The sequence below is a fragment of the Tremella mesenterica genome (assembly GCF_000271645.1).
Source record: "Tremella mesenterica DSM 1558 unplaced genomic scaffold TREMEscaffold_4, whole genome shotgun sequence".
NCBI lineage: Eukaryota > Fungi > Basidiomycota > Tremellomycetes > Tremellales > Tremellaceae > Tremella > Tremella mesenterica.
In genome coordinates, this window is record NW_006711228.1 from 1,823,328 (window position 1) to 1,848,871 (window position 25,544).

At 42.8% G+C, this 25,544-nt stretch overlaps 8 protein-coding genes across 8 annotated transcripts; 3 read left to right on the forward strand and 5 right to left on the reverse strand.

Moving 5' to 3' along the window:
* Nucleotides 1-1,080: 1,080 nt before the first annotated feature.
* On the reverse strand, nt 1,081-2,288 carry TREMEDRAFT_38890 (uncharacterized protein). The gene is made up of 5 exons (XM_007003903.1): nt 2,264-2,288; nt 2,115-2,213; nt 1,854-1,989; nt 1,465-1,619; nt 1,081-1,331 (listed from the first exon to the last, which is right to left on the reverse strand). Exons 1-5 carry the CDS (start codon nt 2,276-2,278, stop codon nt 1,173-1,175), a joined length of 564 nt encoding a protein of 187 aa, XP_007003965.1. The 5' UTR covers nt 2,279-2,288; the 3' UTR covers nt 1,081-1,172.
* Nucleotides 2,289-2,561: 273 nt separating this feature from the next.
* TREMEDRAFT_62025 (uncharacterized protein) lies at nt 2,562-7,099 on the forward strand (the record flags this gene model as incomplete). Its single annotated transcript, XM_007004190.1, has 4 exons — nt 2,562-4,616; nt 4,854-5,597; nt 6,210-6,494; nt 7,061-7,099. The coding sequence occupies 4 exons, from the start codon at nt 2,562-2,564 to the stop codon at nt 7,097-7,099; spliced, it is 3,123 nt and encodes a 1,040-aa protein (XP_007004252.1).
* Nucleotides 7,100-7,825: 726 nt separating this feature from the next.
* On the reverse strand, nt 7,826-10,949 carry TREMEDRAFT_43846 (uncharacterized protein). Its single transcript, XM_007003956.1, has 5 exons — nt 10,767-10,949; nt 10,050-10,462; nt 9,140-9,798; nt 8,436-8,791; nt 7,826-8,126 (listed from the first exon to the last, which is right to left on the reverse strand). The coding sequence occupies exons 1-5, from the start codon at nt 10,840-10,842 to the stop codon at nt 7,855-7,857; spliced, it is 1,776 nt and encodes a 591-aa protein (XP_007004018.1). The 5' UTR covers nt 10,843-10,949; the 3' UTR covers nt 7,826-7,854.
* Nucleotides 10,950-11,179: 230 nt separating this feature from the next.
* TREMEDRAFT_62027 (uncharacterized protein) lies at nt 11,180-12,851 on the reverse strand (the record flags this gene model as incomplete). The annotated part of the gene is made up of 6 exons (XM_007004191.1): nt 11,180-11,391; nt 11,434-11,507; nt 11,595-12,012; nt 12,274-12,434; nt 12,612-12,670; nt 12,768-12,851. 6 exons carry the CDS (start codon nt 12,849-12,851, stop codon nt 11,180-11,182), a joined length of 1,008 nt encoding a protein of 335 aa, XP_007004253.1.
* Nucleotides 12,852-13,191: 340 nt separating this feature from the next.
* TREMEDRAFT_62028 (uncharacterized protein) lies at nt 13,192-15,018 on the forward strand (the record flags this gene model as incomplete). Its single annotated transcript, XM_007004192.1, has 4 exons — nt 13,192-14,322; nt 14,571-14,762; nt 14,956-14,968; nt 14,996-15,018. 4 exons carry the CDS (start codon nt 13,192-13,194, stop codon nt 15,016-15,018), a joined length of 1,359 nt encoding a protein of 452 aa, XP_007004254.1.
* Nucleotides 15,019-15,295: 277 nt separating this feature from the next.
* On the reverse strand, nt 15,296-16,510 carry TREMEDRAFT_56865 (uncharacterized protein). The gene is made up of 4 exons (XM_007003977.1): nt 16,333-16,510; nt 15,976-16,129; nt 15,652-15,740; nt 15,296-15,453 (listed from the first exon to the last, which is right to left on the reverse strand). Exons 1-4 carry the CDS (start codon nt 16,462-16,464, stop codon nt 15,328-15,330), a joined length of 501 nt encoding a protein of 166 aa, XP_007004039.1. The 5' UTR covers nt 16,465-16,510; the 3' UTR covers nt 15,296-15,327.
* Nucleotides 16,511-17,485: 975 nt separating this feature from the next.
* Nucleotides 17,486-20,462, forward strand: TREMEDRAFT_29844 (uncharacterized protein; the record flags this gene model as incomplete). Its single annotated transcript, XM_007003799.1, has 8 exons — nt 17,486-17,562; nt 17,691-17,895; nt 18,059-18,167; nt 18,304-18,452; nt 18,512-18,614; nt 19,283-19,360; nt 19,987-20,064; nt 20,296-20,462. Coding segments are annotated over 8 exons (966 nt in total), but the record flags the coding sequence as incomplete, so codon positions are not given.
* Nucleotides 20,463-21,280: 818 nt separating this feature from the next.
* TREMEDRAFT_62031 (uncharacterized protein) lies at nt 21,281-25,351 on the reverse strand (the record flags this gene model as incomplete). The annotated part of the gene is made up of 8 exons (XM_007004193.1): nt 21,281-21,439; nt 21,917-22,106; nt 22,314-22,834; nt 23,129-23,453; nt 23,729-24,312; nt 24,409-24,631; nt 24,859-24,917; nt 25,238-25,351. The coding sequence occupies 8 exons, from the start codon at nt 25,349-25,351 to the stop codon at nt 21,281-21,283; spliced, it is 2,175 nt and encodes a 724-aa protein (XP_007004255.1).
* Between the last annotated feature and the right edge of the window lie 193 nt (nt 25,352-25,544).

The following is a 25,544-nucleotide window of genomic DNA, read 5'->3' on the forward strand; positions in this document are numbered from 1 at the left end:
CCGTTGTAGTTTACGTATTAACCTCGTATCGGTAGTTGTATAATGCGATGACAGCTGATACAGACGCCGGGGGGGAGGGGTGGATGTCTGTGCGAGTTGGTACGCGGGTATTGAGGTTTACTCAGTGAAAAAATGAAGAATGTACTCGTAGGTGTATGAAAGGTGTTCTTGTTCCCTTGGAACCGTGTGGTCATGCAATGGTTGTGTGTGAGAGAGAGGGGATGGGCGGTGTTGAGATAGAAGCGAGGTTTTTGTCAAAGGGGCAATCGGATCGCGTAGTTTTTCTTCACCCCCTCTCTACGTACGTTTTACGGTGCACGGCGATTATCGGAGCGCTTGATCTTTTGAAAGATCAAATGTATTTTGTCGTTATTCCTCTACTACTAAAATGAGGTGTAGTAGGTTTGTATGTATGAAGATAGGATTGTCGGTTGTATGAGGCTTGTAGGAGAGTGTAGGCAGGAAAGAGAGAGAGAGATGTGAGATATGGAGAATGAAAGACCCTGAAATCTTTCCTCGTCTTCTTTTTCGTACCTCTCTTTACTACTCCTTATACTTGACTTATTCAAGGATTTAACCGTGCGTCTCTGCTCTATTACACCAATATGATTTCGAATAGCTCATCACTCGGTACCCTTGAAAGAAGTGGAGAGACAAGATACAATGAGATGGTGCTGTTAGCAAGGATAGGAAGAGCATACCAGTCATGCCAGTCAGTTGATGATAGGAGAGACATTTCCCGGTTAATGAGCTTACAAGGTTTCGGCCATGTGGGGTCGATTTGTTTCTCATACCCTTCATCTACACTTTGACTCTCGATATGCATAATATGTCACCTCTACTCCTCTGGGGTTACATGACCAGTTGCTTATACATGCATATACAGTACCATACCCCTTTCCAACGAAGAGGTAAAGTGGAGTAGTGGAGAAGAGAGGGTAGTTTTGCAACGCGCCCCGGGATATCGGCGTCAAAGCGAGCTAACAACTTAAGCGAGGCACCTCGGGATCGACACCACCATACAAAAGCTTCTCTTTCCCTATTGGGCAACTATCCACATCACGTGACGAGGTCTCTTATCACCACGACACCATCTTACCAAGTAGCCATCTAGCTATATAGCTAAATTACAGCTAATCTACTACAATTTATCACATGCATACCCCATCACCTCACACTGTCAACTGATACTCATACTCATCACTCCCACTCTGAGAGATCCACAATATCACAGCGCTCAACATGATACCACCGTTCATACCCACGTTGGCCCAGCCGTAATACGTGTAACCAGTGAAATCGGGAACGATGTATTTCAGGATTAACACGGTCTGATATCAATAGTTGCCTCACCAAACATCTATCCGAGCGAATATGTACGACTTTAAGTGGTGGTGGTGGTGGTGGTGGGGGGGGGGGGGGAGGCACAATAGTGGGAGGTGAGGTCGAGGTAACATGACTTACCAATGACCCCGCCAATCCACCTGCCATCAAAGCTACACCGACAAACAACACCACTCTAGCTCTCCACGCAGCAGGACCGTCACTAGACCATGCATCCCCTGAGAGAGCAGAGTTGAGGTGAGTTTTGTCGAGTAGAGACACGACTAGAAAACCCACTATGAGTCAGCTTGCTGGAAGTTTTCTGGGAAGCTGACTCTGACGTATCTTCTAACATAGCCCAATTCTATCATCCGATGTCAAGGGTGGATATTCCCCATCAACCCAATCCGAAGGGAGTTGGGTGGATCCTAAGAGAGAGAGACAAGTGGCATTTTGAGAGTAAAGCTTGGAGACATGAATATGAGAGGTAAGTGGTTACGGAGAGGTACAACAAAAGAGAATGGACCCACGTGTGGAACATATAGCAGGTATCCAATCTACAAAACTCATATGAACAGGTACGACATCGTATGGTGCGTCTGGAGGAGGTTTAGCATGAGATGAAAGTGTAGAAGCGTCTAATAAGAGGAAGAAGGATAGTGCGAACTGATATTAGTATTCTTCAATCTCATCCTTATTCATCTCCCCATCAGCATGTAGTGAGTTTACATTTCTCAGAGGCTCGCGCATGAGTCAGATAAGAAGTGGAAAAGATACGAGAGAAGACTCACCAACCCTCCGGAAAGATAAGTGCCGACTTGTCGAACCCTCGGTCCAACTTCGAAAGAAGGTAAGGAGAATCGGAATACTCTACGAGGATCGTATGTCGCCTAATTGTCAGTAACAAACTTGGATGTACGAGCACAATGAATAGGCTTACTCGTGGTATCGACATGATGGGTTTGGTGAATGATTCAAGAAAACTCGGCTCTATGGGGAGGGACAAAGGGAGAGCATGAGTGGGCAAATGACGTGGCTTTATGGAATTTTTGTGATACGTTTGTTACCGCTCAAAAGTTACTTTCCAACTTCCCACAGGCCAAAGAAGTACCAAAGCTGTCCACTACAAGCATCTCACCACGAACACAGCACCAGTCTCAAGGAGGATCTTGTAGTTAGAGGAGAGTGTGGGAATAGATACAATCCGAGAGTACCCAGTCATTTCAAGTTTGGACAAGATGGCTAGGAAAACTACAAAAACCCCTTTCACTTCCCAAACCCTCACCCACTCCAAATCTAAACCAAAGTCAAGCAAGAAACTCAACCCTACCGAATTATACACCTACTTACCTTCATTACCAAAACGTCATCGTACTTCCGCCCAAACACTCTCTCTATCTCGAGAAGAGTCCGCAGCCCATGAGAAAGATGTAAGAAGAGGTGGGAAAGGGAAGAAACGGGATGAAGAGGATGATGGAGAGGAAAAGATGAAGGATAGGATAGCCAAGGTAGCCATGATGATTGCGTCGGAGGAGACGGGTGTGGTAGAGGATGAAAGTGAGGTAGAGAGTGATGATGCTTGGGATGAAGGGGATGAGGATAGATGGGGGGATATGTTGAGGGATATGAGGGGCAAGTCAGGGGACGGGAGGAGTGGGAAAGGGGAGAAGGGGGATAAGAAAGAGGAGAAAAGGAAGAGGGTAAAACCGATAGAGGTGAATTTGGATAGTGATGATGAGCAACAGTTGGATGACTCGGAGATGGAGGATGAAGGGTCCGACGAGGAATACGATTTTGAACAAGACGAAGAAGAGGTCGATGAGAATGAGGAAGAGGAAGAGGACGAGGATGAAGATGAGGAACCTACAAAGGTCTCAGTACCTCGAAAACCCAAGGTCACCTTTCAAGACGACGTGGTGGATGAAGTTTCTGATCAAGTAGACGACGAGTCAGCTATGGAAGATGACAGCGAGGGTGAAGACTCATCTCAAGTCTCCGATCCTTCCCTTCCATCTGATATCTCTGACGACGAAGATGATCCCTCTCAACTGGCTTCTTTAAACGCCTTTGTCGATTCTTTAACGTCCGTCGACCCTTCTATGACTGAAGGTAAAACTTCCTCCGATGCCTCAAAAATAAAACCCAAGCGGCGTCTTCTTCCTTCACTCCCTTCTACATCGTCCGCACCTCTTTCCGGAAAACTCGATCTCTCTTCCCTCGTCTCATCCCACCCATCCCTCTCATCATCCACCGCAGCCTTATTGAAAAAAGACAAGAACATCACCACTACCTCCATCCTCAAATCTGGCGTCGTTTCCGCTCCCCTTCCCACAGTGGTAAAAGAACGTCTTGACCGTGAAGCGGCCTATGAACAAACTCGACAAGAAGGATACAAATGGTCCGGAGTAATGCGACGTATAAAACAAGCTGATCATCTATCTTTCCCCCTTCAAGCATCTGATAGAGGAGGTGTCAAGACCCCAGGTCAAGTGTTGGCCAGTTTCAAACCTGAAACCAAATTAGAATCCGCCATTCAAAATTTATTAGACAAAGCAAATTTGACCGATAAGAGTATGGAAAAACAAGAAGATGAAATGTTAAAAGGACAAGAGATGACTTTGGAAGAAATCGCTGAACGTAGACAAAACTTGAGACATCAAAGAGAACTAATGTTCAGAGCTGAAAGTAGAGCTAAAAGAGTAGCGAAGATCAAATCCAAGACATTTAGGAAATTAGCTAGGAAACGAGAGGGAAAATTATCATCTCAAATTGAAGTGGATGAAGAGGAACAGAGGGAAAAATTGGAAAGATTGAGAGCTAAAGAAAGGGCGACTTTGAGACATGGTGCACAGACTAAATGGGCAAAAGGAGTAGGAGGAGCGGGTGAAGTTGAAGATCGTAGAAAAGCAAAAGAGGAAATGTTGGATTTGAAAGAAAGGTTGAAAAGTAAGATTATGGGTGGTGATCATTCGGATAGTAGTAGTGATGATGATGATAACGATAATGACGAACAGGAAGAAGGGATAAAAAGAAAAGCTTTTGATCAACTTGATAAATTGGATGAAAAGGAGAACGATGAGGAACAAGGGGGATTGTTGGGAATGGCTTTTATGAAGAAAGCTCAAGAGAGGAGGTTGAGGTTGGCTAGGGAAGAAGAAGAGGGTTTGAAGAGAGATATTGAGATGTTTGGGAGGGATGGGGATGGGGAGGATCAAGATGAGGATGAGGATGAAGAGATGGGACAAGTGTGGAAACAAGGGGAAGGAAGAATGACTTTTGCTGGACCTACAGTGGTGTGTATCCTTCACACTTCTTCTCGCCTTAGTCATCTTCCTCTTTCTTTTCAGTGATATATTTACACCTTTCCACAAGCCAATTTATTCCTATATCTGGTTCTTCCCTCTAATCTTGATGTCATAGTATCAGTCAACTCCTCAGAGCCGGAAAATATCCAGTGATTTCATGGAATCTGCTTCATGAAATTTGCCATCCCAACTCTTTCGTCTTTCATCGTAAAGCTAACTTATCAGACCTCTACCTCCAAATCCGATTCGACTTCCATACCCACCTCCGCCTCAACTACCCTCCCTGACGTCTCAACTCTTCCATCCAAACCCTCGATCCCCTTTACGGAACATAACCCCTGGTTATCCAATACGAGTCTCATCGGGCCATCGAAAAAACGTAACGTCCTCTCTGGTTCAGAAGATAAAGGAACGAAACGACAACGTAAATTGGACAAAGAGGCCAAAGAAATGGAAGATGAGACTGTGGAGATTGATTTGAATTTCATCAGGTCTATTCCTCTCCATCAGAAAGCTGGTGGGGTACATGGTTCTTCCAAAAGTACGACCGGGCCAAAAAGTCTCTCTACCGTTTCAGTCGATGGTTTGAGGGAAGAAAGTACCGAAGGGATTGTTCAGACCAACGCTGGATTCGGTCAGAACCGGGCAAAGAACGTTTCGACTTCGACCGTGCGAGCAGGTGATGATGATAAAAGAAAGACCGGGAAGTCCAATAAGAAATCAAATGATGGAACAGGGACAAATGAGAAGAATAAAGAGTTGGAGGAAGAAACGGAAAGTGAGACTGAAGATGAAGATGAACAAGATCTTCTACCCATCAATGACAACTCGGTCAAACCTTTCAAACAACGTGATCTCGTAGCAGAAGCGTTTGCGGGTGATAACGTTTTAGAAGAATTTCAATCAGAGAAGGAAAAACAAATCGAATTAGATGGACCTAAAGTTGAAGATACTTCTTTACCTGGTTGGGTGAGTACAAATTTCTTTCTTTTTCCTTTTTCCCCTTTTTTCATCTCTATCTTTTTATTTGCTCGTTTCTCTCATATTCATTATACTTTCAAATGAAAAATCCATCCTTTCCAAATTCTTTCAGAAGACAGAGAATTCTTACTTGAACTTCTCATTTTACATTTTCTGAAATCTCAACATAATCTATACTTGACAACTATCCATCTTGTTTCTTTCTAGACATCTGTTTAAAACCAACACATCTTTCCCTAGTATAGTTATATCTCTCCTCATTTCCTCACGATCTTCCATTTCAAACATTCACATTCACATTGAAATTCTATTGGATCGAGTTACCGGATGAATGACCTCACACCACCTTTGAAGTATTCCCCTTAAAGTATTATTATACACTATCATCTATCCGGAACGTTCGGACACGTAGATACTCATCACCAACCTAAACACTCGGACAATTAGATACTCATCACCAACCTAAACACTCGTACAATCAGACACTCATCACCAACCTAAACACTCGGACAATCAGATACTCCTCATCATATCCCATATCAAAACTCTGTGAACAAATAAACAATCTTCAAATTCAAAAAAAAATCAACTAACATACAGGGATCATGGTCTGGAAGAGGTTTGAAAAAACGTACGACAACAAATCCGAAATTCTTAATAACCAAACCTGGTATATCACCAAATCAAAGAAAAGATTTCTCACGTTCAAATGTTATCATAACAGAACGTACGGAAAAGAAATCTCAAGGATTCTTAACGAAAGATTTACCTTTTCCATATACGAATACTGGACAATATGAAGCTAGTTTTTCTGTACCTGTAGGATCTGAATGGAATTCTAGGAAAGTTTATCAGAGGGAGACCATGCCTAGGGTTGTTAAGAAGGTTAGTTTTTGTTGGATTCTTTGTCTTTTTTTCATTCTCCCCCATTTTTCCAACATTTTTCCCCCTTTTCTTGACTTGATCTTCACTTTGTGTAATTTCTATTCATCATTGATTTTGATTTGGTATATACCTTAAATTATATTTTTCATCTTAAGTGTCTGCCAGTGCTCGTCTCCAATCTTCATCGTCGGATGTCCCTTGTGATTCCGAATCCTTATCATCTATCCATGTATCGTACTTTCCTTATCTAATTCCCATCTCTCCAATCATTCCCATCTCTCAAACTATATTCATCATTGTGGTCTACTTATTCCTCGTCTTTTCTTCACCATCTCCCATCTCCCATCTGCCCACTACCTATCATCCTTGTTTCCCAATGTGGCTATCAAGAACGATGAAACGACTCAGTCCATCTCTCGATATCTTCATCTCCCTAGAGGAAAATGTTACCCAATATATCATCCATAGGAAAGTTGGAAGAGATTTAAGACAAGTTAAAAGGGGGGGGGGGGGGGGAGAGTTATGAAGCTTGAAAAGAAACAAGTATATAAAACTGATCTTCTCAGCCTGGGGCAATTATCGAACCTATTCGTCGATTATTTTAAATACCTCTCCCCTCCCCACTCTTCCTATCCCATCAACGCCTCCATCGAATTTCACACAAATCGAGTTCCAATACGAATACAAACACAAACCACTAGAGTCATCTTCATCGTCGTTTCGATACATTTTCATCCATGTTTAGCATATCAATAAATACAAATATTTACATGTGTGGTGATTAAACAGTTACAAAAATGCATTTCTTCCTGTCTAGATATCAGAAGCGTATCATCAGAAGTTCTCATGTCATTTATGTTTCCCAATCGAGTTCAACGTCTTGAAGATGAACACCCATCTCATCTTTCTTTGTAATGAGTGACACATTTCACTTTTGAGATGTTTACTCTAGTGATATCCGAAAACATCAAATTCATGAGAACTACCGTGAGAGATAATCGTAGTGATGAAATCCCTCTTTACTTTGAATTCTTTCCAAATACGTCTTATGTATTTGGCATCTTATCAATACGTCTTATGCAAATAGTTGAATGCATATATGTCAAGAAAGATCAGATGTGAATATCAAGATGTACACATGAAAATCAAATGAATTATAATGTAATGACCTCCCCTCCATGACACGGACCCGCGACGGCTTCTACGCTCTCAACTGGAACCAAAGATGAAAAACATAACCATGAAGCAGAATACACTCTTTGTATGGCATAGAATCACTCGATCTCAAAGAGCATAGAGTATTGAAGAGAAATGGACTTTGTTTATCATGAAAGTTTCAATGGTAATGCATAAGTAGACTTTAATAAATAACACAAACTTCAATAATAACAATCACACAACCAATCAACATTGTGATTCCCACAGGAAAGAAATTACTTTTAGAGAATTTCTTTACTGTTACTTGTATACCTCTTTGAGATAATATATCACGCCATAAAAGTCCAGCGAGAGAAGCTGAGAATACTAGAGAATAAGCACCTAGGTTGCTTCCTAATGCGAGGGAAAAGATGGTTGCGTAGAGTGATCTAGAAGATGGTGTGGGGAGAGAAGATTGCCATGATTGGATGATACCTAAAGGTCAGCATATTTTTTAGCTTAATAGTGATTCCAGTATTATGCACTATGGCGTATCATATTTGAGTGTAGTGTAGTGAAGTGAAGTGTAGTGTAATGTCATGTCGTGTCGTGTAGTGAAGTGTAGTAGGATCATAATGTAGTGCAGTGAAATTCAGTGACTCGAGGTGGACCAACCAAACCCATATGGCCGAGATGACAAGGGACAAATACGAGAGTACAGGATTTAAAAGAAAGGTTAAAGAGATGAGAAGATAAGCTCATATGGGAGAACAGTTAGAAGGTGAAGAGAGAAGGAAGACTCACGAGAAAGTAAAACAGTAGCACCTATATTCGTCCCGAAAACATTACATCCCAAAACACTTAAAATACCCATCAACCAAACACATCCTACCATACCTCCCACTTTAGCCCAAGAAACCCACCATCCTCCGAACACTCGGATCCAACCTACGTATTGAAGAGCTTCAACGAGGATGAACATTGAAAATGCGAAAGGGAGTAAAGGAAGTGGTAAACGGGAAAAAACAGTGGTAAAAGTTGGTAAGGTTTTTTGTATTTTTCCAATTATCGGTAATGTTGACGTGTGTGATTTAGGTTTGACATTGTTGATTGAGGTATCTTCCTGAAGGTTATTTTCATCTTTTTTGGTTGCCCCGTTCCTGTTGGCCTTTTCTGGACTTTGAATTTCATTGTTTCGGTAAGTCAGAGGAGGGTATTGAGAAGCACCAGGATGTCCATCTGGGAAATCAGGAGAAGAGGATGTTGGAATGGTGCTTTTGAGAACATCACTTTCGCCCCCAAGAGAAATGTCGACCATGCCAGACGTCGGTTCATGGTGTGTAGAAATTAAAGTAGTTGAAGGTCCGTTAAGTTTGGGATATTTGATATCGACATTGATATCGTTATCGTCTTTCTCCTTCGCTGTGATACTCGATTGAGAGCTCGGGACCACACCGTCTGGTAATCTCCCTTCCAACTCCACATCTTGTACCGTCCCACCCTCATACCCATCATTCGATCGTCTTCTTCCCTTGTACAAATCATAAATACAATCTCTCAAAATCATCAAACCAGCAGCAGGAGCTGTGATAGTCCAAACTCCTTCTGTACCTTCTAACAAACCTCCCGCACTCAAACCCACTAACAAAATGATAGTCACAATCAACAATACTGCCCCAAACAAAGCTCCCCAAGGATCTACCAAAGCTTCTCTCGCATTGACCTTTGGAGCATCCAGTTTTTTAGGTATACATCCCTTGAAAACCACCCATCGAAGGATGGGATAAAGTACTATAGCAGCTGATACTGTTGGTAATGCCAGCCAAGCGGAGTAACGTAAGAAAGAAATACCGAACGCTTGAGTTAGGACGAGATTTGTAGGGTTGGAAGAAACCAATAAAGCGGAAGTGAGGTTGGCAGATTGGAAATGCGCGAAAAGAAATGCGAATGTTGCTGATGGATCTAAAGATGCGTGAGAGGTGAAATAAGCTAAGAAAGGAGTACCGGATAGGATTAGAGGATCGTTTCCTACTCCCAGACCGATCAATACGAAGAAAATGTAGAAAGATAGATGAAGACGAGTTCCGGAGGTGGATGTTCGGGATGCGACTAGGAATGCTAGGTAACGGAGGAGACCAGTGTGGTCGAGAGAGATCGATATGTAAGCCTGGGCGTGAGTGTTGTGTGAACCGGACCTTGAGGTAGATCCACTCAAGACAAGAAGATGACAAGGAGGGGAGCTGTACCAGCCGCGGAGAGATAAAGAAACTAAGAGAACCAACAGCCGTCAAATTAATCTCGAGAAAGAGTGAAGGAGAAAGGTTGACCGTATAGAGATCTTGGTGGAACACAAGTCAGAAGGGAAATATGAGAGAGAGAGAGAGATGGAGAAGGTGGTGGGGGCAAGAGCACACTTACAAAAGCAGTAAATAAAACCATTATATCATAAGGTCTCACACCACCACTCCCGACGATCCCATCTCTAACCACATTCCCAGGAATACAAGTAGAAGCGAGTAACAATAAAACTCCAATCACAGGAGCTGTACTTAATCCTAATGGGAAACACCATCTTTCATTTTTTCCTTTTTTCTCCACCTGAGAATTTCTTTTTTTCTCCACCTGAGAATTTCCTTTTTTCTCCACCTGAGGATTTTCCCCTTCGTCAGAGTCATTGAGTTGACCAATTTCTCTTCTCTCGGTTTGTAAGGGATCTTCAGAGAGAATAGGAGTAGTAGGTTGATTCTGGATCCATCGTCCAAGTAAACGATCGTATATCCGTGGAAAGAATAATGGTAATGGGATATAAATTGGCCAAATGACAAGAGTATCTATGATCAGTTTTTGAATCTCTCCATTTATCCCTACTTCCATATAATTAGACCGCTGATTTTATGATCACTGGGACGATTATAGCCCAACATGAATGGTCGGCCGTCGGAGGGGTATGAGGCAATCATCATAGAGATAATCCCACTCGTCATGAAGGATAGTCAACGAACACGTGCGATACTTAAGTTATACCAGTGTTGGATACGTCATGATTGAGTAAAGGGTATAAGAAGGCTGTTGAGGATGAGATGAGAAGAATATGGAGTATAGATGGTAAATTGACCATGAATGAAGTAAACTCACTAACGACGAAAAACACTATCAACGTTATTATAGCTCTTGCGTCGATAGGATGGGTAGAAGGGATATACGAGTTCATCTCTTTTTCTTGGAGGGAAGAGTGGTTGAAGAGATTGTTACTTGTTCTGCCATCATGTACAGGTCGGAGATTAATTTTTCCGTATTTTGTATGATACGATGATGATGATGATGGCTTGATGCTATGATTGAGAAGAATGGAAAGGTGACTTGAGTTGCATTGCCTTCCCCACTTTACCCCCACTCGCCATGACAGTTTATTACTTTTACCCCTCTTTCTTCTACTCCTACTCTGATCTACCGACTTCGGATTCAGCATGAGCATGAGAGTAGATTTGATGATGAGAACCACATGCAAGCTAGCGTCACTTCATAAACATATACGGGTGTATACAAGATTAGCATGCTCCTGAAGTTTGATCCCAAGGAGGATCCTCAACCCTGGTAAAACAAGCCACAAATTTCGATCCTTTATTCCTCTCCACCTTCTTACCCTCTTCCGTACTGGTCCGTACTGCCAACAGGATAGGATCGTCCTCCAGCTCTTCAGTGGGTATCAAAGTGAATAATGGATGTTTGGATAGATGAGAGAACATCCATTCGTGTAGGTCTGAACATCAGTTTGAGGATGAAGTTTGACGGGAGGACTGACCAAGGACATCTGTGATGGTGTAAAGTATACCACCGGGTCGGAGGACGTATGCGTATTCCGCCAAAAGGGAAGTTCTAAATGTCAGAGATAAAGCAACAGAGAGAGAGTACAAGCTCGGGGGAATGGGAAGCAACGAGGAAGAAAAGAAAGGAAAGACCCACGTAATTATCCTCGCTTTCTGTTTTCTCACTTTGAAATGAGGATCAGGAAAGAGAAAGAACATTTTACTCAATTGATGTTTATGGAAAAAGTTTGGCATATGTTTCATAGAATTCGCCCGGATGACAGAAACGTTTTGATACCCTCCTGGTATATCTTTGGAGCTTTCTTCTGTATCATCCGCTTTCTTCTCAGAAGGGTTTGAGGATGCCTCGTCTGTGTCTCCTGAATGTAGAGTGGGTTCTTCATGAGCCAAAGAGGGTTGGATGGAAGTAGGAATATCGACTGGGGACTTGGGTAGAAGTGAGGGGTTCGATGTTGATGTCGAGGGAGGGGGGAAATGTTTCAGTAATTCAGCTTGTCGAGAAGCAGCTATCTTATCCGATACGTAGGTCGTCACTGCTGTTCTTATCTCCATACCTGTTCATCAGTCAATGAGTTTCAAGTGATTTGCAGAATATCTACGAGGCATGAAGACTTTCGGGAAGGTGAATGATCCATGGACCTCGAGGAAGTTGGCCCCATAGATGGATAGATTTCGCGTTCGCGCACTTTAGATACACCCCCGAGAGGGATAATCAACGAAAGACGGTCAGAATCAGACATTGACAAGTTGAAGTTTCTGAGAAAGAAGGGGGAATGAGGTTGAGGAGAGGGGAAGAGGGAGAAAGAGAAACTCACCCAACATCAAAACATCCGGAAACATAGGAGCTAAAGCCATTAACAATCCACCAAACCCACATCCCACATCGGCCCATTCGACCATTTTTGTTTTGTCGGTGAGTTGAGAAGAGAAAGCTGGATAATGAGAAATCCAATCCATGTGGTTTGGAGATGAGGGGCTGGGTATTAATTTATTTGACAAAACTCTGGACTACTTTACCTCTTCTGATGGTGTCTACTTCATGGATAAAAGGGGTTATGATACCTTCACCTCGTATAGCCTATCACTTTGATACTGAAGAAGAAGAGAGAGAGCTTGAGGGAAAGAAAGAGAGATAGAGAGAGCGTCAACTCACTATTCAAGTGAATGGTCATTGAAAACATTGGCATGTGCTCTTTGTCTATAAAATCGTTTCTATCAAATCAGTACGTCATCACTCACCATACCTCTCCCCGTCCTTCATTCCACTTTGAGAGCGAAGAGACGGATGAAGAAATGAGACTTAACTTACCTGTGGAACCCGTAACAATGTCTTTCCTTCTACGTTCTCAGATAAACCATCTGCATCTTCACTCTCCCTAGACCTTTTAGGCATATTTTCTACTTTATTCTTGCCCTTGCCGTTATGGTCACCCTAAATACTTAATGGAAGATTGTGGGTTCATGGACATTTTTGGGTAGAAGCGGGATCAAAATTCGAAACGATAATTGATTCCGTTGAAACTCTCAACTTGCGCGTGACAAGACATCATCCAACAGTCAGTCTACCACTACAACTTGGACTGTATGGAATCACATGGGGAATCAAGATTGGACCACAAGCAACTGACAATCCACAAGCTAGAAGTACGAAACTGGAAGAAATAATCTAGGAGAAAGGGAAAAGAAGATAGGAGATAGGAGACAGGAATTAGGGGATACTTCCTCTCTCCATCATGTCTTCTTTACTCCTATATCACACCTTTCGTCAAACCAGAGGTATCCATACAACCCCATCCCCAGAAATCATCCGTTCAAGAGGTAGAATCCGTCCTACCAAACCTAAGATTCCCAAAACTACTTTATCATCTCAACCTTCTCCTTCTAATACTTCTATCCCACCCATCTCTACTTCTTTCACCGAACACAACCTTAAGTCTCATGTTGTCGTCGCTCCTATCGTTCAATCAGAAAAGATGACATATCTATCTCGTCGGAAATTTCGACTTTCCAATCCACCAACACCTCGTCATATCCATCCAGGTCAACTAAGATATGAGAAAGAAATTCGGAATCAATCATCAACTAACAGAAACTCCAAGTATACCCCAAACACGGCTTTGAATTTGGAAATGGCAATGGACAAGGAAATGGATAACAGAAGAAATATAGTATCAACCTATCTTACGAAGAAAATAAAGACAATAATATCTCTTACTCCTCCTCATATGCCTTTACCTCTTCCTCTTTATTCATATCCATCTCTTCTTTCATCAAACTTTCATCCAGATGAATTATCCAATGTACATCTTCCACTTTCTACTTCTCACAATCGTCTTTTGGATGGAGAAACATGGTCTCACACTCAAATGGCTGTTGGAGAGGCTTGGTCAAAACTTACCAAATGGGATGATATGGAAGATTCTATTCTTTTAGATCATTTACGAGTCCGAACTGTTTTCAACAAATTTGAACATTTAGCTCCTGTACAACCTACCTTTCCTACACTCTCTTCTATTCAACCTTCCTCTTCCTCAATACAAAACACGCAGGTTGGAAAAAGTGATAATGAAGGTCGTCAGCAAGAGAAAGAGTTTAGGTCTTCACTGAATACTCGTAATTTAGAGGATATCGAGGAAGAAGATTTGTCATTATCATCATCACAAACGCATAATTCAAGCAAGGAAAATAATTATGATTCTGGATACTCGTCAATCGGGTACAATCATCATGACCAAGGAGATAATTTATCACGAACGTTGAATGAAGCAGGTATAAAAACGACTTTGTCTCGTCAAGTAACTTGGGAAAATGTCTTACATCATTTAGGTGATCAAACTTTTTTACAAAACCAAAATCTCACACAAGTAAGTTTCATTCTCAATTTCTCATTCTTCATTCTTCATTCTTCATTCTTCATTCTTCATTCTTCATTCTTCATTATTCATTCTTCATTCTTCATTCTTCATTCTTCATTCTTCATTCTTCATTCTTCATTCTTCATTCTTCACTCTTCATTCTTCATTCTTCATTCTTTATTTTCATTTTTCTTTCTTTACTTTTGACTATGAGATACAAAGCATTTTCATTATGAGATCCAAAGCTGAAACAATAGATGAATTCAAATGAAATCATGAAGAACGGGAACTTGAGTCAAAGTCAAAATCAACAAGCAGTCCAAACAGCTGTAAATGGTCTTTCGGAACTTCTTGAGAGATTACATAACGAAGATATGATACAATTGGATAGTGTGAGGAGAAAAAGGAAGAAGAAAATGTCTAAACATAAGTATAAAAAGAGGAGAAAGGTGAGTGTTTTTTATTATTATTGTTCTCTCTCTTTATATCTCATATCACCATTCACCGTTGAGGTTACGTGTTATCATCAGGCGGATCATTTTTATTCTTTTTGGTTCCATCGACTAATGTAAAATCTTGGACATCTGGGACATCTGGGAGATGTTCATCAGTATGAATTATATGTCATGGATGAACAATTAGGGGAGGTGGATGTGTGAGAGAGATAAATATTGATGATTAGGCGACAAGGGCCACGAGACGTAGGTTAGGGAAATGATCTGAGATATGCATTGCATCGTTAGTCCATTACGTCATGAGATACTTACGGACGTTGCTCATATGATGACTTACATTGCAACACATGATTCGTCTTCTCGTTGTGCCGACCAAGACCAAATCCACGTCTCGGTGGGTGTAGTTGTGACCAAGTAGAATAGATAGGTCGGTGACTACTTTGGCAGTCAAATGGGAAATGTCATGCGATTGGAAAGAAAGAGAAGCGTGGTACAGTGCAACTGCATGCAACAATCTCGTCAAACTTACGATCTATAACTTCCATGCATGTTGTATTTCTTACTTGGCCAAAGCGGCTTGAAGAGCTTCAAACACTACCAACTCTACACCCGCTTCTGCCTTTTCAGCATCTGGTGCCGCTGAGGATAAAACGCGATTAGCATCTGCCAATCCTGCTCTAACGTTCTATTTCATCAGCATAATTCCACAGACCAGAGACTACAAGTATCACACAGCTATACACCATTGACTTATGATTATAGTACAAAAAAGCTAATCATGTTGACATTCTTATCTTAGTAAGTATGGTCATAGTGTAGGAATTGATAGATGATATTATGGCCGGAAAGGATATAATAAATGAAGATATGGTATTGAACTCACTTCGAGAGAAAAGTTTTCCAATGGATAAGCTTCCACAGCGTTTATAGTGAGCATGTTATTTTCATGCATCGTCGCGAAACCCGTTGATGCTGATCGTTAGTCATCTCTGGCACATCTCAACCACCTGTTGTTGCCTATTAGTCCCATTTGATCTCATGTCCAATGGTAGGTCGTTGAATGACCAAACGAGTCATTTTGTTTACACATACATCGGCAGAGGGATGAGTGGGTATTACAGAGAGAAGGAAGAAAGGTGAGAGAATTAAATCGACGCTATCAGATTGTGATTAGATGGATGAGGAGAGGAAGTAAAAAGTGACCTACCAAACCACTTTTTGGTACTACCACCTTCTTCGATAACCTCGATGACACCAGGTCGAAGAGCTTCAACAACAGGAACGTGTCCAGCTAGAATACCCATATCACCACTTGCAGCAGAAAGGTTGACTTGGGTAACAGCAACGGAAGAGTAGAGGGACTGTAAGTCAACGGTAAGTATGTAACACATGATTGTAAAGGCATGATGAGAGGTTTATCCTTCCCAAGCCTGACTTTATATCTCTCAAGATAAACCATTCCGCACAGAAACAACAGGAGTGGTAAATGGGGTAATTGATGGAAGTAAAGTTAAGGCTGTAAGAAGAGTTGTGAGAGTGAATGAAGAAACGAGTAAAGACTCACCTGATGAGGTAAAACCAAACTCAATTTCAACTTGTCTTCGGCTACATCTGCATATCCTCTCTTACTGAGTTTCCCCACCGTAGGAATCCGTCGAGCTAGTCGGAGAGAAGGGAGGAGACGAGAGGAGAGCATGTCGCTAGGGTATCAGTTGGATAGTTGGATAGTTGGGATCAAGTGGTCAAGAGGTTACTTACGGTATACGGGTTTGTGTGTGGAATGCACGGCAGGGAGGAACCGGAGTGGGAAGGGGAAGGGGAAAGGGGTTAATGCCGTGTAACGCCGAGGAAGAAGGTAGCGTGGCAGCCTTAAGTTACCTCCTTCTCTATCCCTCTATCTATCTCACTACCAATCACCCGTTCAATACACGAGTCCAGCTGTATGTAAGTCATGGACAAAAGCTGAGACAGATCCACTCTGGACCGAGAAGCTCTACATATCACCAAAAACATCGTCAAGCATGTCAAATTCCCTCGCCTTAGCCCTCAAAACCATCCCGACGTCGGACTGCCAAGCCGTCCCCTTTCCACCTCCACCTCCCCCCTACCCTCCTTCCCTCCTTCCCTCCCAAACCCTTGCCCATCCTGACGTTCCAAACCTCATCGGCCGCCGGTCACATCAATAACAATCTCTTCAAACCTTGCAGCCTCACGGAGTCAATCTCTCGTTACTCCCTGACGACAATCTCTCTTGGAGACGATTCTGTTCGACACCCTGACCATCCTGACTCGCTACTTGGATACTGACCCCTCCACTCGTTTACCCTTTCGAAAGAGACTCGGATCAAGTTGTAAATATGAAGATATATAATCATCATTTCATCTCTCTTCGAAACTCAACCCAACTATTCTTCACTTTTTTCCATTCATTTTCGGCACTGGTTGCCTTAGCCTGTGGCATTCAACTTTCGACTCTTTTTTACATTTGACGTGATCCCTCTAGACTTCAACCTAACACAAAACACTTTAGACGAAATGTACTCTCTCACTCATCTTTTGGCTATCTTACCGTTGCTTGTTACCCTAGGAGGGGCTCAACCGGTCAAGACTTCTTTCAAACGAGAAGTACCTCAAGGTAAGTCCTTTTCCTTCATGACCTTCTTCTTCAATTGCGGGTCTATCTTCGTATTCATGGGGTGGAAAATGACTGATGGATAGAACATTCTCATGAACAGTTTCTTACCACTGTCAGAGCTAGTCTGAACGTCAACAACCCTTTAGGCATTAAAGACGTGTAAGAGTCATTCATATCTACGTCCCACAACCCACACCCCAGACCTAGACCTCTTGAACCCCGAAAGAGATAGGGTTTCCGAGACATTGGCTATGGATTTGGACATGAAACGGATGTCTGATAATCAGCGTTTTCGGTCTTTTGGGTAACGCAGCTGCTTCAGCCGGTCAAGGACAAGTCACCGATACTGATTGTCTACAACAAGCAACGGCCGATCAGGCATTCACCAATGCCAAAGCTGCCAACGATGTGGCAGGTATGACGGCAGCTTTGATTTATAGGGCGCTTGAGAGGAATACCGGAGCGGTAGGACAAGCGAGTGTTTTATGGTCAGTATATATCTAACTTACTCTCAATCACCAATCTTTCTTCCTTTTTCGAATATCACCATCCGAATTGGAGATTAATCTGTTTCTTCGGAATGACTGCTAATGGTCAGTACGGAAACTGCGGTCAATCCTGAAATCGGTACGTATTTTCTACAACTTTGATTCAGTCAACTTTTTTGACTAATCCATCAGCGGCCATCACTCAGCACCAAGACCCCGCGTCGGCTAATGCGGCAGCTACGAACAAACAAATTGTCTTGGAGTTGGCCAAGCAAAGTGAGTCTATTGAATTATCTTGTCTCGAATCTTCATTTACCTCTCTGACTATCTACCACACCAATCATGTTTCCATATGAGTGGACAAATCTTTTTAAGATGATAGGGGAAACGAAGTAAGATGACTGATTATTAGTCGCTTCCATTGGCGGAAACCCACAAGATGCTATCAAATCCGGTACATTCGCTCCTGGTGTTATTGGTGATCCCACCGGAGCGGGTAAAACATGTGATGTGGCCAACGACCCCACAGGTTGCATCTTCACTCAGAATTTGCTCGTACCTGTGAGTCCCTCTCCTTCGCCCGCTTTTTGTGTAGGCCGCACGACGTTGACAAGATGTAGGATGCGACACCTGACGAGATCGATGCAGCTGTATCGGCCGCTGGGTTGAGCAATGTGGCTTCTAACTCGACTTCCACAGCGTCGAATCTCGTGAGTGATGCCTGTGTAACTTGAATCGCAGCTGATGGTAGGCCGCAAATGGTACATGTAGTGCGGGTCAACGTAGGAGACGTGCTCTCCCTGTGAGTTCTCATACATCACGCTCAAGTTCACTCTCTGTGCTGTTTCCCCCGACGTACATTTCGACAGTCGCAAAACTCGCTCTGACATCGAGAATGTATCTGGGGAGATTCGTGACCAGTCGGCGCTGACGGACAGACCAAGAGGCAGAACGCCGGAATCGATGTAGGACCTTGTACCGACTTTTCTATGACCTTCGCCGCAGGCTTTGATAATAGAGGAGCCGAGGAATCATTCGAGCCGACTGACACTACGAACTTTGCCCACGGCTCAGCGCTGAACCCGGATATCATTGCTAAAGTTAGTAACTACCTCGTCTCGTCAAGCTCGTATCTTGTTCCATTCAGCGGAACTCACACCTATTTCTCGTCGGCGCTTGTCCTCATTTCCGCACCTCGTGTCAACCGTGAGGGGAGTGTGTGGTAAAGATAGCTGATATTCTTAGTTCATGTGTGATACATTCGTCAACCAATGTGCTAAGTCAGCTTCGACTAGAGATACTGTACGTCATTTCACTCCTCCCCCTACCTGTCTGTATGAGAGACTCGAAGAGATATGATGAGAGCTGATGATAGTGCGCCACCGTCGAAGCCGACCTTCTCACCAAGCTAAACGATGGGACATTGCAGAAAGACCAATCATACGCTGACGCCTGGTTGGCAGGAGTGAGTCAAATCTCTTCACACTCTGATTGAAATTGGCGATACTAATGGAAAGCTCGAATCAGCTTTCGGTATCACATCAACCGGTACGGGCTCAGGATCCGCGGCTGCTTCTTCTGCAGACGCCTCTTCAGCGGCCGACGACGCATCGACCGCCGCGGAAGACGATTGCGTTGATGACACTGTTCCGGAGGATTGCGAGGATGACACTTCGGATGATTCAACGGCGACCACTACCTCTTCGACCGATGCGGCTACCGCTGCTGTTACGGCCGCAACGACCACTGCCGCTGCTGCCGCCACTTCTGACGCGACCACCACTGCCGCTGCTGCTGCTGCCACTGGATCTGTAAGTTCCTTCTTCCCCTCGTCATCACCCTTTTATTCTGTGATCCTGCAACGACGAGTCGCTCCAGTTGACGATTTCCCCTGTTTCCCACGTAACAAGCTGATGAGGTGTCGCCATCGGTTGTGCACTTGGAGACGCGAAGTATCACGCCAAGCTCTTGGTGTAATGATCCAGCTTCTTGTTCAACGGAATACAAAGACTTTTTCGTCACGCCCATGCCCACTTCGTGATTTTGAGGATGAAATGGTGTATAGAGGATCCAAGCTGATGATAGGTCGCGGTAGGTACAAACGTCAACACTTTCACTGGTGCTTTGAACGGAGCTCAACCTGTTCCCGTGACCTTTGTGGGAGGAGAGAGGGGTGAGTGTTCCATCTCTCGCATTTACAATAATTTCCTTATCTTGTAATTCCTTTCCCACCTGGGTCAAGTTATACTTTGGAATCATCCTTCAACCCTTCAACCCCTCAACTCTTCAACACTCCAACGTTTCGGCTCACCTTCACCTTTCAAACGCAATGATGCCGCTCTCGATCATGCCATCGAATCATGACCGATACTTAAATAACCCAAAATGGAAGTTAACAACCTAGCATTCCAAGTGAACGGTGATACATTCGTCAATAAATCCGCTGCCATTCAACGTGCTTGTTCCGTCCAGAATAACGCCTGCGCGGACGCTTTCAACTCTAAAAAAGGGACTTCATCAGTGGCGGATTGTAATGCCCAAGAACAAAAATGTGAAGCTCAATCTGCGTAAAGTCTTGTTTCCACAAGCAGAGGGGAGATGGTAAGATGGTTATGTATCTGAGGTTTGTGTGGGTTGCAGTGTGGAGGTGAGATGTCGTGAGTGGTAAGAGGGATATACCGAACATTTATGCACCTTTTTATCTTCTTTTTTTTTCGTCTCATCTCTCATGTCAAAAGTCTTATCTCTTAGACACCGCTCGTGATGGAATTATGATATCTGAGTTTGGATGAAAGTCATGTCCGTCTGGCTAGATCGATGGTGAATAAAACGACTGCGTAATTTGACTTTATCAAGTCTTAAGTCGAGTCAAGACATGACCAGTTGATGATCGATGATCAGTAAGACTAAGAGTCATGTATGGGGAACATTTTGAGTGTACTCTGATGCATGACATACACCCCCAGATCTTTCATATGACCCTATAGCTTGACGTGCGAATGGTTTTGCAACTCGAGAAGATCGATCATGTACATTCATCATTCTTGTGAATTGTTCATTGAACACGATTCGGATGAAAGACAAAAGCAAAAACAGTGGGGGGGGGGGGGGGGGAAGACGAGGAGAAGATGATGGAAGTTGTGGTATTGAAGAAAAGTGGGGAAAGACGTGAAGAACAGTGGGGAAAGTTGTTGTATTGATGAAGAGTGGAGAAAGTTGATGAAAGTCGATGAAAGTTGTTGTATTGATGACGAGTGGGAAAAGACGAGGAGAAAGTTGATGAAAGTTGTTATATTCGAGAAAAGTGGAGAAAGTTTGAGGAGAAAGTTGATGAACTGAAGAAAAGTGTGGAAAGATGAGAAGATGCGACGAGAAAGATAAAAGTTTTATCACGAATAATGTTTCAAACTCCATAACAAAACTTTCCCACGTTGATTCCCAACTGCTAAATGTTTACCTAAAGGATCGAAAGTGACTGAAGTTATTCGACCTAGAGGAGTGGTATCTCTTGGCCAATTTGAAAATGCAGTGAAGGAAGGTAGATGGTACTGAAAATTAACGAGGTTTGATCTACATCTTTCCATTTTCCAGTTTCCAGTTTCCTCACAGATTGAGACGGAGGGTAAGGGTTGAGGAAAGAGGGGAGACGAAAGAGGGAAGAGAAATTCTATTCTTTCTGATTTTGAATGAACATGAGGTGGATAGTTGAATAAATAGGAGATTTGGCAGTGTTCAATCCTCACTGAAGATATTTTCCAAGAAGAGGGACATCTTTGGATCACGGACTATCGGAAGACATTTGGGATGTGAGGATGAAAACAGAGTAACATTCGAATATCTGTCAGAAGAGATTCAAAGTATGATTTGAAAGACATAGTATGATTGAAAAGACAGAGTATGATTGAAAAGACGCAGAAGAGAATGACTTCATTTGGAAGAAGAGTAAAGTTGAAATTCAAATTTCAAAGAATGGAAAAACAAATGAATGATTTGAATACGGGTGGAAGAAAAATTGGTCGACTTACCAGTTTCAAAGCACCAGGTTTTGATCCACTAGCGGAAACCAAGATTTCTCCAGAAGGATGAAATTCCATACAATTTATCGAAGTTGTCAAATGTTCTAAACTTTTAATAGGATTTGGTCTGATGGAAATTGGTTCTTTATCATTTTTGAGACTTGATGTAGAGTAGACGTTCACTATACCGGTTGATGAACTGCTCATCAGCATTACTCGTACACGTCTGGAGCAAGATCATTCTCATGAAACGTAATGACTCTTCTGGATATAAGGAGTCTATAAGAGAGACAAGTCATATTGAGAAACAAATGAATTGTATAGAATAAAAAGGTTTTCTATAGGGTCTGGTGATTCTTCTAAATCGAAAAGATTATGAGAGAGTGATGTGTTATGATGAACTTACCCGACCGAAGTCCATTCTTTATCCTTTGACAACCTCATCAAACCTCCACCAAACATCCTATCATCCGACCATTTCTTTATAACCCTTCTTTCACCTACATCCCAAACCTCGACCTCTGATCCATCTCTTCCTCCTAAAATTGATAATTCTCCTTCTCCATTCCAAACCATATCCCCTACTGCACCCCCTCTTCCACTTTTCAACTCAGCTACAACAGCACCTGCACCTGCACTCCAATCGAGTATACTCACACAACCTCTTCGTCCAGCCACAGCTAGCAGAGTACCATCAGGTGAAAAAGAATGTTTTGCAAGGGAATTAGGTGTCGATGGACCGGGTTTAGAACCGAATAAAGCTCTCGGAGAACGTATGACCGTTTGAGAGGAAAGATCGTATGTGTAGTAATGTGGTCGAGGACCCGTGAGTATACATTGAGATCCGGAAGGATGGAAAGTGATGTTTTGAAGAGGTAAAGAAGGTGTGTGTAAGGTCAAAAGTGGGGGATTGGTTTGATCATCGATCTGTCATCAGATCAATCATGCTTCAACGTTCTTCAAGTTTATTGTCCTTCGTGAAGAATGAACCCGCTACTCATTCCTTGTCCAGTAATTATGGTCCTGCATGAATAGAATGACAATTCCCCAGCTGTCTCATATAGTATCTCAGTGTCAATCTATAAAGGAAGATTTGAAGAACAAATTGATGATGGACATAAACGGAGACTTATATGATGTGAGAGAAAGTGAAAAGACGAAGATGAAAATGGAGAAATATGTGGACGATACGATTTGAAGATAAACCATCAATCTACTCACTTGAAAAAACCTGACCCTTCTATCACCCCCAGCAACACCTACAACCCCAACTTGAGGATTCGGATGCCAAGCAACACTAACAACTCCACCCGCCGCATCCCTGGCTTGCATCTTCCCAGCGGTAGGGTTCTGATGATTTGCATCTTTAACTCTTTGTATAGATATGGTACCAGCTTCCAAAGATTGTCTTTTTGTCTGTCCAAGAATATTAGGAGCGATGAAAGATTTGGTGGACGCTAATAAGGCGGAAAGAGAGGGTTGTGATTGAGAGTGAGGAACAAGACGAAGTGAAGCCCATGAAGGTCGAGGATGAAGAGCTTCGTATCTGGTCATAAGTAAGCCATTTGCCAAGTTTGAAGAAATTTGCCCGAGTTTAATGGAAAAAACAGCCATCACAACCCCCTTCTCTCACCGGTAAAATTCCCACGAATACTCCAGATAAGTCTGAAAACTGAGAAATATGAGGAAGTGAAGCGATACAGAGAATAGAAAATGAAGGAACGAATAAAAAGAATGCGATGGAGAGCACATGGATTGAAAAGACGGTAGAGAAGAAACAGAACAGAAGAGAGGGAAGGAAAAAGAATTTTTAAAACTTACTGTTGTCTCAACCTTCGTTCCAATTCCACTCCATTGACTTTCCCACCACCTTTCCCCCTTCCTAATTTTCTCAACCTCTTATCAGAATCAAGATCCACCAAAATGGCATCATCAGCAGGATCTCTCCACAACTTTTTCTTTCTTTTCTCACCATCTTCAACTTCGATTAGTTCAGAGAAGTCCGTTACATTGGGAGCAGGAATGATATAAGCGTCTTCTTCTTCTTCTTCTTCCTGTGGAGTCTGTTTGTGTTTTGCGAGACGAGAGGAAGAAAGTTCATCATTGGAATGGTCATGTTCGTCCTCTGATTGAGAAGTATCCTCATCGCTGTTTTCTTCGGAACGAGAAGCAGGATCAGAATCATTTAGATCGCTTTCTTCAAATCCAGATTCATCTTGGTCGTCGTCGTTAGATTCAAAGTCGTTCCTATCCCCAGATGAACCACTGACGCTGTTCTCATGATCATCACCATCTTCTTCCTGCGAATTTCGATTGATATTCTTAGTGAATCTCGCTGATACGTCATGCGCTTCGGACTCGTCATCGGAGGGTAAATCAGCCAAGGGAGCATCGACCATGAACAGCTATTCTATCAGTTACTTGTTCCAATACCTCTCAGAAGTCGCTTGATACTCAAGACGATGTTGAAAGAAGGGATAGCGAGATACAAGATGACATACCTCTTCATCCATCATTTCCTTCATCCCTTCTCCCTCATCATCTTCAACAGACAAACCTGCCCCAACCCTAGCTTTCTTCCTCCTCCGACCGAACAACCTCTCTTCCAAATCCAGCTCTTCCTGACCCTTCTCCGTGTCATCCTCATCTACTCTCTCATGTCGCGTGATGTTCCGAGCCTGTCTTTTGCCCATGTTAGCCATGTTGCAGTTATAATTGTATGAACTAAGTATGGTCGAACATTTAAAGTTGAATATTTTGGAGGGGCGGCGATCACCGCAAAATAGGAGATCACGTGATCGTCAACCATGCATGACTTGGCTACAACACTAACAAATTAGACACGAAGACAACTCTTTGGCAAGAGAAAAGACAGAGAAGAAGGCATGGTCAAGGATAATAAGAGATGGGTGAGGTATTCAGATGTCATGATATGATATTGTTAAGACGACTGGACTGCGTGAGTCGGATGGATCGGTAATCTACGTTTTTCTAATCGGGCGTAATGTAACTGCCAATCAGTACGAATACTTCTTTCTCATCGCATCTCGTCCCGACATTCCCTGACCAGATGCAAATGAGCGGACAACTAGATAAGAAATATACTCAGAAATAAATATAAACAGAAGAGGAGGGAACCGAGAGAAATATGTCAATCGAGGAGGGAAAACAAGGTGGGTTAACGGATCATGATGGAAGGGATTCCTCCTGTGTGACAAGTGCGAGAATTATGACATTGTCGACTCTAGGAATAAAAGAGGGTAATCGACGAATAGCCAATGAAGAGGGAACATAAGGAATGAGGATATGTGCAAAAAGAACCACACTTACCCCACAAGTATCACATAAACTATCAGGTCCATCAGGTCCAGGTCTCCATTCACTCGTCATACCCGTACCGCAACCATGACACAATTGACCTGTTCTCACCGCTTTGTCATTCATGATAATCCCTTCTGCATCTATCATATTTCCTTGTGTAATCCCGAGAGTACTCTCCCTGCGATTTGTATCGGCGATATTTCTGCCATTCATATTGGCTGCTTGTGGTGTCATACCCGAGTATGAAGATTCAGCTAACATGGGCTTCTCTGGTATTCGAGTGGGAGACACTTCGCCGAGCCAGTTGTATTGGTCT

Excerpts from the sequence above, each read along its gene's own strand:
- TREMEDRAFT_38890 (XM_007003903.1), bottom strand. Across the intron at positions 1,990-2,114 it reads CTTATCTTTCCGGAGGGTTG|TTCGCACTATCCTTCTTCCT; the intron begins GTGAGTCTTCTC and ends TACTAATATCAG. Across the intron at positions 1,332-1,464 it reads GTGGATTGGCGGGGTCATTG|ACCGTGTTAATCCTGAAATA; the intron begins GTAAGTCATGTT and ends TATTGATATCAG.
- TREMEDRAFT_43846 (XM_007003956.1), bottom strand. The coding sequence starts at position 10,842 with ATGAACTCGTATATCCCTTCTACCCATCCTATCGACGCAAGAGCTATA. Across the intron at positions 10,463-10,766 it reads GATAGTGTTTTTCGTCGTTA|ATACTCTTGTCATTTGGCCA; the intron begins GTGAGTTTACTT and ends AACTGATCATAG. Across the intron at positions 8,127-8,435 it reads TGCTACTGTTTTACTTTCTC|GTATCATCCAATCATGGCAA; the intron begins GTGAGTCTTCCT and ends GCTGACCTTTAG.
- TREMEDRAFT_56865 (XM_007003977.1), bottom strand. The coding sequence starts at position 16,464 with ATGCTCTCCTCTCGTCTCCTCCCTTCTCTCCGACTAGCTCGACGGATT. Across the intron at positions 16,130-16,332 it reads GTTTGGTTTTACCTCATCAG|TCCCTCTACTCTTCCGTTGC; the intron begins GTGAGTCTTTAC and ends GTTGACTTACAG. Across the intron at positions 15,454-15,651 it reads TGGAAAACTTTTCTCTCGAA|AACGTTAGAGCAGGATTGGC; the intron begins GTGAGTTCAATA and ends CTGATGAAATAG.